Below are 11,798 nucleotides of genomic sequence, written 5' to 3'. Positions count from 1 at the left end.
ATTCAATTATCCATTAATCCCTGGAGAGACTGTTAAAGACTTCCCTTAGTCAACATGTGTGTTTTGGGAAGAGTTGGGGCCATGGTAAGGCTTATTACTGGGGTGGAGAGATCCGCGGGTGGGGGTGGGGAGATTGTTCCATTCAAAGTGGGCGTCTGGGACAGAGGAGCAGTCGTGCCTGGAGAGAGTGCTGGAATTTGAAAGGCAAAGTTGTAGACTTGTCACCTGCCCACGTTACAGGAAGAGCTCACCAGCAAAAGAACGCCAGCACTGGGTGTGTTTAGAGGAAGAGTTTTTTAAACATGATATAGGATACAAAATCCTGTAAAAAAAACACTGTATAGTTATAGGATATTTGTAAAAAATATATTTATTATTTGTATGTAAATATTGTGTGAAATTGTGAAACAGGGTTCCGTGCTGTTGGAGGAGCCAACAGAGAACAGTCCGAGCCCGGAGAACGGTTCTGCGGAGGAACTTCCCCAGCCTCCCCCTCCTCCCCCCCTGCCTCCTAGCAACCCCACCCCCCCTCCACCACCCCCTCCCCCCCTGCCCTCTGAGATGGCCACTCCACCGCAGTACTCGGCCACAGGCTACGCCTCTTCAGGCCAGCGCCGCTCCTCCTCCTCCTCCGGAAGTGAGTGATGCAAACTTTTTCCTTTCTAACTTTTATTGTGCGGTATGTTTCCAGGCTCACTGTTTGTCTTGATTCTTCCCTTCAGTATCAGATCATTTGTATCTGCTGTGCCCTGTCAGTTTATTCTTTCTCCCATAAAGTGACATTCAGCACATGTGGCAGTTCTTTGGTAGTTCAGATGCTCCTGCTCAGCACCTGTGTGTTTATGTGTGTGTGTGTGTGTGTGTGTGTGTGTGTGTGTGTGTGTGTGTGTGTGTGTGTGTGTGTGTGTGTGTGTGTGTGTGTGTGTGTGTTCAACCTAAGCAAAAGGACCTGCCAGCTCTCACTTGTGTCTTTCCCAATAATGTGTAGACAAATAATTGACAGTCAGCTAAAGGCACTGTGCCTTTGACAGACACCTGCCATAGCCTTCGAAAAGCCTGACCAATTTATCAAGATCTATATGTCATATACACACTTACATACAACTGTGATTTTCTTTTTGCATTATACATGGACATAAAACTGAAGTGGTTTAGAGCCTGCTATGCTTGTTGATCCAATGGGGCTAGAGAGACAGCCAACTGTGTGTGTGTGTGTGTGTGTGTGTGTGTGTGTGTGTGTGTGTGTGTGTGTGTGTGTGTGTGTGTGTGTGTCAGCTAAGTGTGTGAGGAGTGCTGCAGCTCTGCGGCTGAGTCTCTGGGTGCGCGCAGACGGTGTGAATCTTTGACGTAAAGTGGCAACGCTGCGCCAGGCTGGACGGGTAAACATGAGCTGAGTCTGGCTGCCCTCGTCCAAAATTTATACCCCGGGGGGCTACCATTACCTCCTGTGCAGGTTTAGGGTTCGGCCTGCCATTTGCCTAATTGGCCCACTTCCTTGAAAAGCTCATCTTCATTCGTAACATGCAAAATAACTTATATTATTAGATATTCTGGGCATTGTGGTTATGTAAATAGGGTTGTAAAACTTTGTATCAAAACCAAACTGGTTTCTTTCTGTTCAACTGAGTACAGTATTGGAGCTCTGATGAACACGATGCTGATTCATGTCTCAATATGTGAATTGCTATTTAAACAAATTAACCTGCATTGCTTTCATTGTCAAGGTTGGATTTTACAGGGATTTTATGATGTATTTTCAGAACTAAGTCAGAAGTCAAAAGTGTCTTGTGGATTACTAAAACATTTACGTGTGTGTGTGTGTGTGTGTGTGTGTGTGTGTGTGTGTGTGTGTCTGTGTCCTTGAGGCCTTTTTAATTTAGAGGTTAGTTTGTAAAACCGCCTAACGACCACACCATTATACGGTGTGCTCTCTAGTGCAGTATGAACAGTATTTCACTGTGTCTTGTCCAGACCCATCCTATTTGCCTTGTTCAGCGTGTGCATTGTTTGAATGGGGGGTGTGTGCTGTCATTCACTAACTGGCATGCTGTTCCATTCTGTCTGCTCTGCTCTGCTCTCTTCTCTTCTCTCCTCTCTGTCCTTTCCTTGTGTGTGCGGAACAACCCTTTTATCCTATTCACCCACCTGTCAATCCCTTCACGCTCTCTTCCTCTGACTGGAACACCTGTCTGTCTGTTTACATTCCACCTCTTCACTTCCTCCTCTGTTTGCCCTCCGTCTCTCCCTTTCTCTCTCTTTCTCTGTCTGTCTATCTCTCTCTTTCTCTGTCTTTCTGTCTGTCTATCTCTCTTTCCTTGTCTCTGTCTATCTGTCTTTCTTTGTCTCTCTGTCTGTCTATCTCTCTCTTTCTTCCTTTCCCTCTCTCTGATTTGTTCTATATTGCTTTTCTTTTCTCATTTCCTGTTACATACACCTTCTCCTTTTCTGTTTTCCTTTCTTCCACTATCTCTCCTCTGCTCTTCTCTCATTTTATCATGTGGGCCCCCCCCACCCCACCCCCACTTTGACTCTTTTTTTATCTCCCTGTGCTCTTCACTGTCACTCTCTTTTCTTCTCGCCTCCTGTCCTCCTGTCTCCTCTTTGATCTCCACTCTCCCCCTCTCTCTTCCTCTCCTCTGCTTCTCTCGTCTCTCCCTTTCTTCTCTTGTTTGTTTTTATATGTGTCCTTGTCCTCCACCTGTCCTGAAGGAGGGGATGTGTCTTCTGCTCACCTGCTCCCCTCCACACCTGCTCCGGAGTCCTTCAGGCAGATGAAGAGTGAGTATCCATACACACCCCTACCTCCACTGGGTGTCTTGGGCAGGGAGAGTCCCCTCTCTCTTTCCCATAATCATCCATCACTCCTGTGTCATATCCTCATATACATGTTCATATAGGGAACAGGGAAAAGGCAGAATGGTACTGGGAGTGGGCGGAGTCCCCCAGTTTTCCATACCACCCAGCACTCTCTTTTTATATCCTCAGCAGTTAGAATGAGGAGGAAGGAAAAAGACAAAATATGGAAAAATATGAAAGAGACCACTATGGCCTCTATAGGTGACGGCAGTGTCCTTCTCTTTGGGAGAAGGCCTGTGTGAAGTCAGTGTTGACATTCTTGTTAATGTTGACTGAGAAAAAGAAAAACTGAAGATTTAGAAAGGCCAGCCTTGAATGGCATTGTAAACTAAGTAGTTTCAGCGGTGAGCCTTTTGGCTCCCCACCCATTGACCTGCCCGGCTGGGCAAGGTTCACCTGTCCGAGGTGCTCCTCCTCCCAGCCACCTGGTACGGCCGGACTCTCCGGCTCACGCCCACACACCTTAAAGCCGGCCTCGCGGCTGCGCACCAAAGCACAGCACAACACAGCACAGGCACATCTGCACCGAGGACCATGCCGCTGTTCCCATCAGCCTCGCTCTGCTCCGACTCACCCAGGATGGCCACCAGGGCAGACCCAAGGCTGGCCATGACCATCTCCTCGGAGCTGAACCCTGACGGTAGGGGAGGTCTAGGTTGTGGTAGGAAGATGATCAATTGAGGACATTATATAGATTCTTGATATACATTACATAAACCATAGGAGACGATGATGATGACGATGATTCAAGGGCCATAATCCATGTTTTTGAAATAATTGAGTTGATTTCCTCTAGGGATGCAACAAGTAATCGATTAATTGGTTAGTTGTCAACTATCAAATTGATAGCCAACTATTTTGGTAATCGATTAATTGGTTTTGGTCATTTTTTTAAAAAGAAACAGCCTCAAAATGTGTTGATTTCAGCTTCCTAAACTTGTATATTTCTGCTTTACGTACTCCTTTATGACAGTAAACAAATAGGTTTGGCATGTGGACAAAACATCTTGGGCTTAGAGGAACACCTGTTTATCACCATTTTCTGACATTTTATCCATTAACTAATCGTGAAAATAATCAACAGATTAACCAACAGTGAAGCCAATCAATCAAATTAGTTGAAGCCCTAATTTACACACTAAATACTTTGAAGCCAAATTGGCTCCAACCTGTAGAGTAACTTTCTGTGTGTTCCAACACAAAATGGTTTGTAGATGTTGATAGAAGTAGAAATGTTGGTTGTGTCATCGGGCTCTGCAAAAGTTTGCGTGGAGTTTGTGTGCCTGGCAACTCTCTTGATGGTTGGTGTTTTGTGTTGGTGTGTTTGGCCACATTGCTTACTGCTTGTTTACTTTGTGTGCGTATGTGTGTGTGTGTGTGTATGTACGTATGTGTGTGTGTTTGTGTGCATTTGTGTGTGAGTGCGAGTATGTTTGTGTGTGTGTGTGTGTGTGAACTCTTTCTTAATCCCAGGGCGAACAGTGGCACTGTCCCCTGTGTGTGTGTGTGAGAGAGAGAGAGAGAGAGAGAAAGAACCGAGAGGGGGGTGAAAGCCTGGACTTAAATCCATTCCCAATTTGGCAGCCGTTCTCTGTCACTGTCAATTACCACTGATTCCTTTAGAGTTCCCCTAACTGCACCGGGCCTTTAAGAGTTACTCTCACCCGCTCAGCCCATAGATGCAGGGGACTGGGTGAGAGAGAGGAGAGAGGGAGAGGGGAAGAGAGGGAGAGAGGGAGAGAGGAAATGAGACAGAGAGGGAGGGAGTGAGAGAGGGCAGCCAGGCAGTGAAGCAGTCAGTGTGGTGCCATTGCTTGACGCTAAGAAGATCTCTCCTCAGGTATGAAGGCAGGAATGATGCATCGATAGAGCGTTGAGTGTGCAAGGGTGTCTTTTTTTGAAAAAGGAAAAAAAAACACAGGAGATATCCAGTAACAGCAACAGGTGATGTATCTGTCTGCTTTCAACTAAATCTAAACTTTTGTGTTTGAAATGAAAGTCATTCAGTGTGATGTAAGCAGGAGATGCAGAGAGATGCTGTGTGTAGTACTGTCAAGTGTTTGTTCAGTCTCTGATAGCACCTGTTTTCTGACCTCAGGTAGCCTAGCTGTGTGACGTACTTTACTATTGATATATGCATTTGTTAATGACTGGCGGGTCTAGTCCAGCTTATTCTCTTTGTGCTGTTTCATTTGAGTTATTCATTGTTAAATGTTATGGAATATGGGCATGCTATGCTTGGTTCTTGGTTCCAAGATTGTGTTCTGCCTTCCTTGATGAGGGAGTTTGTGGTGTTGAAATACGTATTAAAAGTTCTTAGGCAGTAAGTCTGAGGTAAAGCGATACTTGTGTATGTCAGTATGTGCATAGGAACAGTTTAGCAGTGTTCTATGTTTCATGGTGTGCTGAACAAGTGAAACAAGTGCCTTTTGTTGTGAGAATTATAAATTAACACTGAATAAAGCCAGATTTCAGAGCACTGTTATGCATAAGCAGATTATGATTTGCAAGCGTGTGGCAGTGTCCTTTATTACAGCCTATTCTGGAAAAGTCCAAGGCGATTATATTTTTAAAATGGTTAATCGGCATCAGACTTACGCATCACTGCCACCTCAAATTCAACTGAAATTCAACTGACGTATTGAGTTTTGCTCTCTTTCCATTAGTTTGCATTGTGTGTGTGTGTCAGAAAATAATATGTGGAGGCGCGTTATGGACTTCACCTCCTGTTTAACTTTGGAAGGGATTATATATTCTGCTGCTCCTCTCGTGCCCCGGTAACAGATACCGGTCATTAACTGTGTGATGTGGCTGTGTATGTGTAGGCGCACTATTGTGCCATTTGTTTGGTGCTCTGTCCTTGTCCCCCATCACCCTCGGCCGGACGGATGAAATATTTAACCGCGCGGCGCTTCTTTCTGTCCAGTGCTGTCAGTCAGCGGGCCAGGCACTCTCTTTCATTCCCTCTCTTTCCCTCTCTCTCTCTCTCTCTCTCTCCCTCTCTCTCGCGCGCTCTTGGGCTCACTTTCCCCTCCATCTTTTGTCTCAGGTTCGAAATCCTTCAACATGATGTCCCCCACTGGTGACAATACAGAGCTGTTGGCTGAAATTAAAGCGGGGAAGAGCCTGAAGCCAACGCCCCAGAGCAAAGGATACACCACTGTCTTCTCCAACAGTGGCCCGGGAGGCCCCAATGTAGGTCCTGCTACACACACACACACACACACACACACACACACACACACACACACACACACACACACACACACACACACACACACACAAGCACACAAACACACACACGCACAGTAAATACATATACACTTACATGCACATTCAATACTTGGGTGAATTAGTATGTTTAAAGTGGATGAGGTAAATCCCAAATGAGGCAGGAATGGACAGAACAATGAGCTAATGCACAAACATGAACTGTTCAGCTGAATAGCTGAATAGAGAGAATGGGAAGATTGAGTGCACTGATGAAACTGATGGATTTGATGGAGTTATGAATGGATTGCTTAAGTCTGTGCAAATAAGCCTAGCGTAGCTGCTAACAGTATTTGAACAGCGCGGAGCTGGGAGCTCACCGAATGACGTTGGACAGGCTGGGCAGCACAAAGTGACCTCAGCAGAATGGGTTTGCTTAGAGCTGACCAGATGACTGCTGTTTATTTGTCATGCCAACCAGGTTTGCCTCCTTAGATACTGACATAAGAGGTCAGCATGAAGTCATCAGTATATCCCACAAAGCTATGTGACAGTGTGAGAGCCTAGTCAGATCCAATCCCCATAAGGCTCGTCTCGGCCCTGGCTTTCATTCCTCCATCCATTTAGTTCAGTATTTATCATGGAAACAGTGGTATATTATAGTGGTATATTTGGCTGTTTTCCTACTAAGATGATGAGACTGAGCTGCATCATTCCACTCCATCATTTAGACTTTTTAGAAACATTAGGATCTGTGAACACAGCACAGATTGTATAGCTTAACTCATCACAGAATTTGAAGCTGAGTTGGCCCTCAGTCCCTACAGTAAGCGTGAGCACATGAACCCAGTGAGCCATCACCAGGGCAGCTCACACAACAAAAGGGTCGCGTTGCGTGATTAATTTGACATCAGTGCACCAGCTGGAAGTTTCACTGTCATCATTACTGTTACTGATAACTCAGAGGTAACATTTTTAAAGATAATTTATCTTCAATTTCAATTAACAGGGGAAGCGGTATATTAACCAGAGACGATTATCTGAGAGGGTAATTTGTTCTTTTGTTACAATGTATGCATCCAGTTATTCCAATCAAAAAGACATTTGCCGTATTAAATTACTAATCAGGTTCGTTAGCCACTACTCACACTTTTTTCCCCCTTTCTCAAGTGTCACTTTAAACTTGCCATTTCTCTAATCATGACTAATCAAGAACAGTCAGATTCTCTTGATTCTCACAGATTCATGTCACTCTATTAATGCATTTTCTGTGCTTTCTTACTGGGTGTAAAACTCACTGTTGGATGGCTGTTAACCTCCATTTGTCTCACTTTGCTTCTTGTGTCTCATCATTGCATTTCTTTCAAGCTCTTAATCAGTCTTTGACCGTGCAGATATTCATGTGGCATTTAGACACTCAACCTGACACTTTTTTCCTGTCCAATCCTGTTCCAGCCTGACAGCCCGACATCGCCGCCTCAGACCCGCGCCGCCCAATCAGCAAAGCCCTCCTCCCCGTCCCCGCCCCCCTCCAACTCTCCCACTCCCACCCCCAGCCATGCCAGCTCCTCCAGCTCGTCCTCTGTGGCCAAGGGCCTGACGTCCTCCCCCAGCTGCGAGCAGCTGCCGCCGACGGTCAACGGCACGGCGGGCTCGGGGCAGCAGCGCAAGACCAGCTTGGTGGACGTGGAGGCGCTGGTGCCCACCCACGACGAGCAGGGCCGCGCCATCCCCGAGTGGAAGCGGCAGGTGATGGTGCGCAAGCTGCAGGTCAAGATGCAGGAGGAGGAGGAGCACAAGCGCAAGGTAAGCCCAGTCCAGCGGAGACAGCTGTGCCCAGGTGTGCCCCTACGTCTGCCCGCCAGCAGCGCGTGGCCCTGACCGAGATTTTTACAAGCTCACAACAACAACAAAACATTTTATGAGGGTGGGGGTTAATGAGGATAAATATCATCCATTTCTGACCAAATCACTATATACATCACTACATATTTGGGAGATGACTCAAAAGACTCAGTTGTGGCCAGGCACTAATTAAGATGGCAAGATTACACTTTTGCAGTGTGTGAGAAGTCACAGATATCCTCCCATTGACAAAAGGTCAAGCTTCATTCTGATCCAAACTGTAATGTAAAGCATAACAAATCCACAGCTAATGAAAAGGGAGGATAACTGAGTAGCAGTGTGTGTGTGTGTGTGTGTGTGTGTGTGTGTGTGTGTGTGTGTGTGTTTGTGTGTGTGTGTGTGTGTGTGTGTGTGTGTGTGTGTGTGGTTGCATGATGCTATGAGTTTCTTTTTGCATGTACAATGTTTGTCATTTCGAATTTCATAGACCTTTACTTAGTGAACTTTTCATTGGCTCTCACTGACTTTGTGGACTTTCACCGTCTTAGATGTTCAAAATGGCAGGGCTAAAGTTTACACCCGTTCCTGTTCTCATGTGGCCTACCACAGGTGTCATGTCTGTTGATGTAAAGGATATTGTGTGCTCTTGTTGAAGTTAAAGTCTGGCCTTGGCTATCGTTTGACCAGAAGGTCAGAAGTTCTTTCCCACAAGAGAAAGGACAGCAGACTCAAATTGCCTTTTACTGTACTGTATGGTAGCCTCCATTTCCTTGTTGCCTGATGTTTGTTTGTCGTATTTGTTTACTGGCGTTAGTAGCACTGGTACAGTCTGTGCTTATGTTTAGCACAACTGTTTACTCTACAATGTAGTCTGACCTAATTGGCCAACTTCAGTGCATTGTTTCGTAGCTGATGTATCTTTAATAGAGTCATTATTACCACATCACAGTGCTTGGAAGCGCTGGTAGGCAGCTCTGAAGAGTTTGCTTTCCCTAAAGGGGCAGGTTAGTTTGCTCTGCTTATTAATGTGCTAAACATTGCCAGGCTCATTTGGACTTTGTGTGTAAGCTGCTATGTGATACCAGTCTTGCGGTGGCTGAGTTTTGAGGCTCTAGTTCCGTTTTCCTCCTTTTGCATGTTTGCTGTGTCTGCTGTTCTGCTTGGTGTGATTTGGCTCATATGGTTTGACTGGATTTGGAGAGTGACATTAATGCTTTGAGACAACACTGCCCATCCCAGCTCTGGCCTTGTTACCTTCATACTGTTCCAAACACGAGTTACTTGATGATCAGTCATTGAGAGCAGACACTCATGTGGCCAGGACTAGGGGATGTTGCACTGGAGTTCTAAGTTGTTACATGGTTATTCAGTGGTGTGATGTGAGGGCCTAAGTCACTTAGTCACTTAATGTGTGCAGTGTTTCTGGAACACAGGCTGCCATATTGGTCCATGCACCCCCCCACCAACCCCCCCAAATGCCTTCATTTGCTCACTGCAGGGTTACAACTGCTCACTCTAATTAAGAAAGCAGCTTTTATAACTCTCACCATTTCAATCATCATCAATCAAAAAGCAGCACCAAAAAATGAATAAATCAAACCTAGCTATACTTTAGTGGTGACCCAAACCTCTCTGCTTTTAATAAACACCTATTTGCACAAGAAGGCAATAATTATTCAAATTTATTCTCAGTTGTTGCTCCTCAGGTCACTTCAGTGAACGTGGCCCTAGTAGGCCAGTGCCATTGCACCACTAAATCCATGTAAGCATGTTTGGGGTGAAGACAAGTTGACCATGCACCAGAGAGCCTGGACCAGCAACCTTGAGGAACCATCTCCCCTTCCTTCCTTCTTTTTTTGTACCCCTCTTCTTCTCCTTTTGATCCCTCTGATCTAGTTTGCTGCAAGTGAATACTACCCACACCAAGACTGGCACTACTCTTACGTCCACAACGCCATCCTGGGGCCCTTCGGGGAGCTGATGACGGAGGCCGACCTCCTCCGCATCGAGCGGCAGATTGAGAACCTGACAGTCATGCACAAGGTGACGGAGGTGGAGCGAGAGCTGGAGCAGCTGGAGCAGGAGCTCCACCAGCTGCTGCCAGTGTCCGCGGCGCTGAACCGCGAGCACTTCTCCGTCAACCCCAAGCAGGTCCACGGGCAGGCGGAGGACCTGCCCGCCTGGTGCAGCAAGATCTCCACCTTGCTGAAGAGCATGGCTATCCTGCTGGCCACCCTCGGAGGAAAGGAGATAGACATTCTGGATCTGTTCGCTCCTGGGTACACGCACAAGGACGCAAAGAGCTTGATCAAAGCAGGGCAGGGCGGGTCGGCGGCGGCCTCCGGAAACATCGGACGGTCACAGTCCTTCTCCACTCGTGAGGAGGTGGAGAAGGAGATCAGGCAGTGTGGTGTGTCTGTGAAGAATCTGAAAGCCAACTACGAGGTGCAGAGCCAGTCCAAGTACGAGGACGACAACAGGAACAGAGTGTACAGGCGCAAAATGTCGCTACCTGTGGTCAGTGAGTCCAGTTTCCATGCAGAGCCCATCCTTGAGGATGAACTGACGCTCTCTCCAGCCGAGATGCAGTCGAGCAGCATCAATTGTCCTCCTGCATCAGATTTGGAGGCAAACCCTCGTTTCGTAGATGAACCTCTCATCATACCAACCTACGTGCCTCCCACATATACAAATTCAAGTGGCACAACCCAGGGGGACACGCAACATGTAAATGGCATCCATACCTCAGGAGACCCAGTACTGAACTCGGATCAGTCAACACGGAGCCTAGAGGTGCAAACAGACCTGAGCTATGTGCAAGAGTGTATTGAAATGCGCAAAGAACGCATTGTCTTCCTCTTTTTGGAGCACTGGAGGAAATACACCATATCAGAATCCTACAGGCCTAAGTACAGGTCCAACCATCTTGGAGTGGGGCAAGAGTACCAGCGCTACGACCGCAACCTGCCAGAGATGGAAGGGAGCCTGCAGAGTGAGGATGATAAGCTGCTGTACTTTATGAAGCAGAGGCAGGTGGTGGGCAACCTCCTGGGCCACTGGAGAACCATCATGAGCCAGGTGCCCACGCGCCAGATCCGCAGGCTCAGCCGAGCGCAGATGATCTACTGGCCCGAGCACTTCCTCCCCTTCATCAACGGGGCGCCCGTCGACTACGACAGCCTGACCCTCGACCTTTTTATGCTTGGCTACTTCCAGCTGCTGGAGATGAACATGTCTCGCAGCGAGAGGAAGTTCCGGCACCTGCTGTGCTACGAGATGTTCGACCGGCTTGGCAGTCACAGCTGGGAGCAGATCCGATGGTTCCACCGTGATGTCATGGAGAACATTGAGCGAGGGCGGCGGAGTTGGTCCGACAGCTTTGAGGACATCAAAGTAAAGCATTTTGGAGATTCCCCTGATGGCGGAGGGTTGCTGAGTGGCTCGGAGATTGTCCTTCCACCTGAGTTACTGAAAGAGTGGCAGGAGCAAACTCCCACACCTGAACCTCCCCCTGCGCCACCCCAGGAAGTTGTGCAAAGCGATGAAGTGGCCTCAGTGAAAGACGCCCCAAAGCATGACAGTCCAAACCCACCACATCCGCCCCTCCCCCCTCCTCCAGACTCTCAGAGCACTGTGCAGAAACCCATGAAGGACTCTGAACCTGTGCCGGACAGCAAGGCGTCGGATAACACAACACAGGTGCAGGTTATGGTGGAGAAAGCTACAGGTGAACCTGTACAAACGCCTCTTGAAGAGCCTAACGAAGACTCCATCCAGCTCATCTATGAGCTAAAAGAGTTTAGTAATGAGGAGATCATCAGATACATTGATCGCAGCTTTGCCTTTTGGAAGGAGAAAGAGGCAGAACTCTTTGATATCTAGCTTCA

The 11,798-nt window shown here is 47.3% G+C and overlaps 1 protein-coding gene across 1 annotated transcript in view; it reads left to right on the top strand.

Moving 5' to 3' along the window:
* Nucleotides 1–11,798, top strand: part of espn (espin) — a 50,862-nt gene that overhangs the window by 32,668 nt on the left and 6,396 nt on the right. Inside the window, exons 9-12 of the mRNA XM_076275981.1 lie at nt 412–637; nt 2,710–2,778; nt 5,906–6,051; nt 7,522–7,872. Of these exons, the coding sequence (XP_076132096.1) occupies nt 412–637; nt 2,710–2,778; nt 5,906–6,051; nt 7,522–7,872 (792 nt within the window). The remainder of the gene's footprint in view (nt 1–411; nt 638–2,709; nt 2,779–5,905; nt 6,052–7,521; nt 7,873–11,798) is intronic.

The sequence above is a fragment of the Alosa pseudoharengus genome, unplaced genomic scaffold, assembly GCF_046254945.1.
Source record: "Alosa pseudoharengus isolate Yale_2024_CS ecotype anadromous, Long Island Sound unplaced genomic scaffold, YU_APseudo_1.1 YU_APseudo_1.1_scf_9, whole genome shotgun sequence".
Taxonomy (NCBI): Eukaryota; Metazoa; Chordata; class Actinopteri; order Clupeiformes; family Clupeidae; genus Alosa; species Alosa pseudoharengus.
This window is presented reverse-complemented; position numbering and strand designations above follow the sequence as displayed.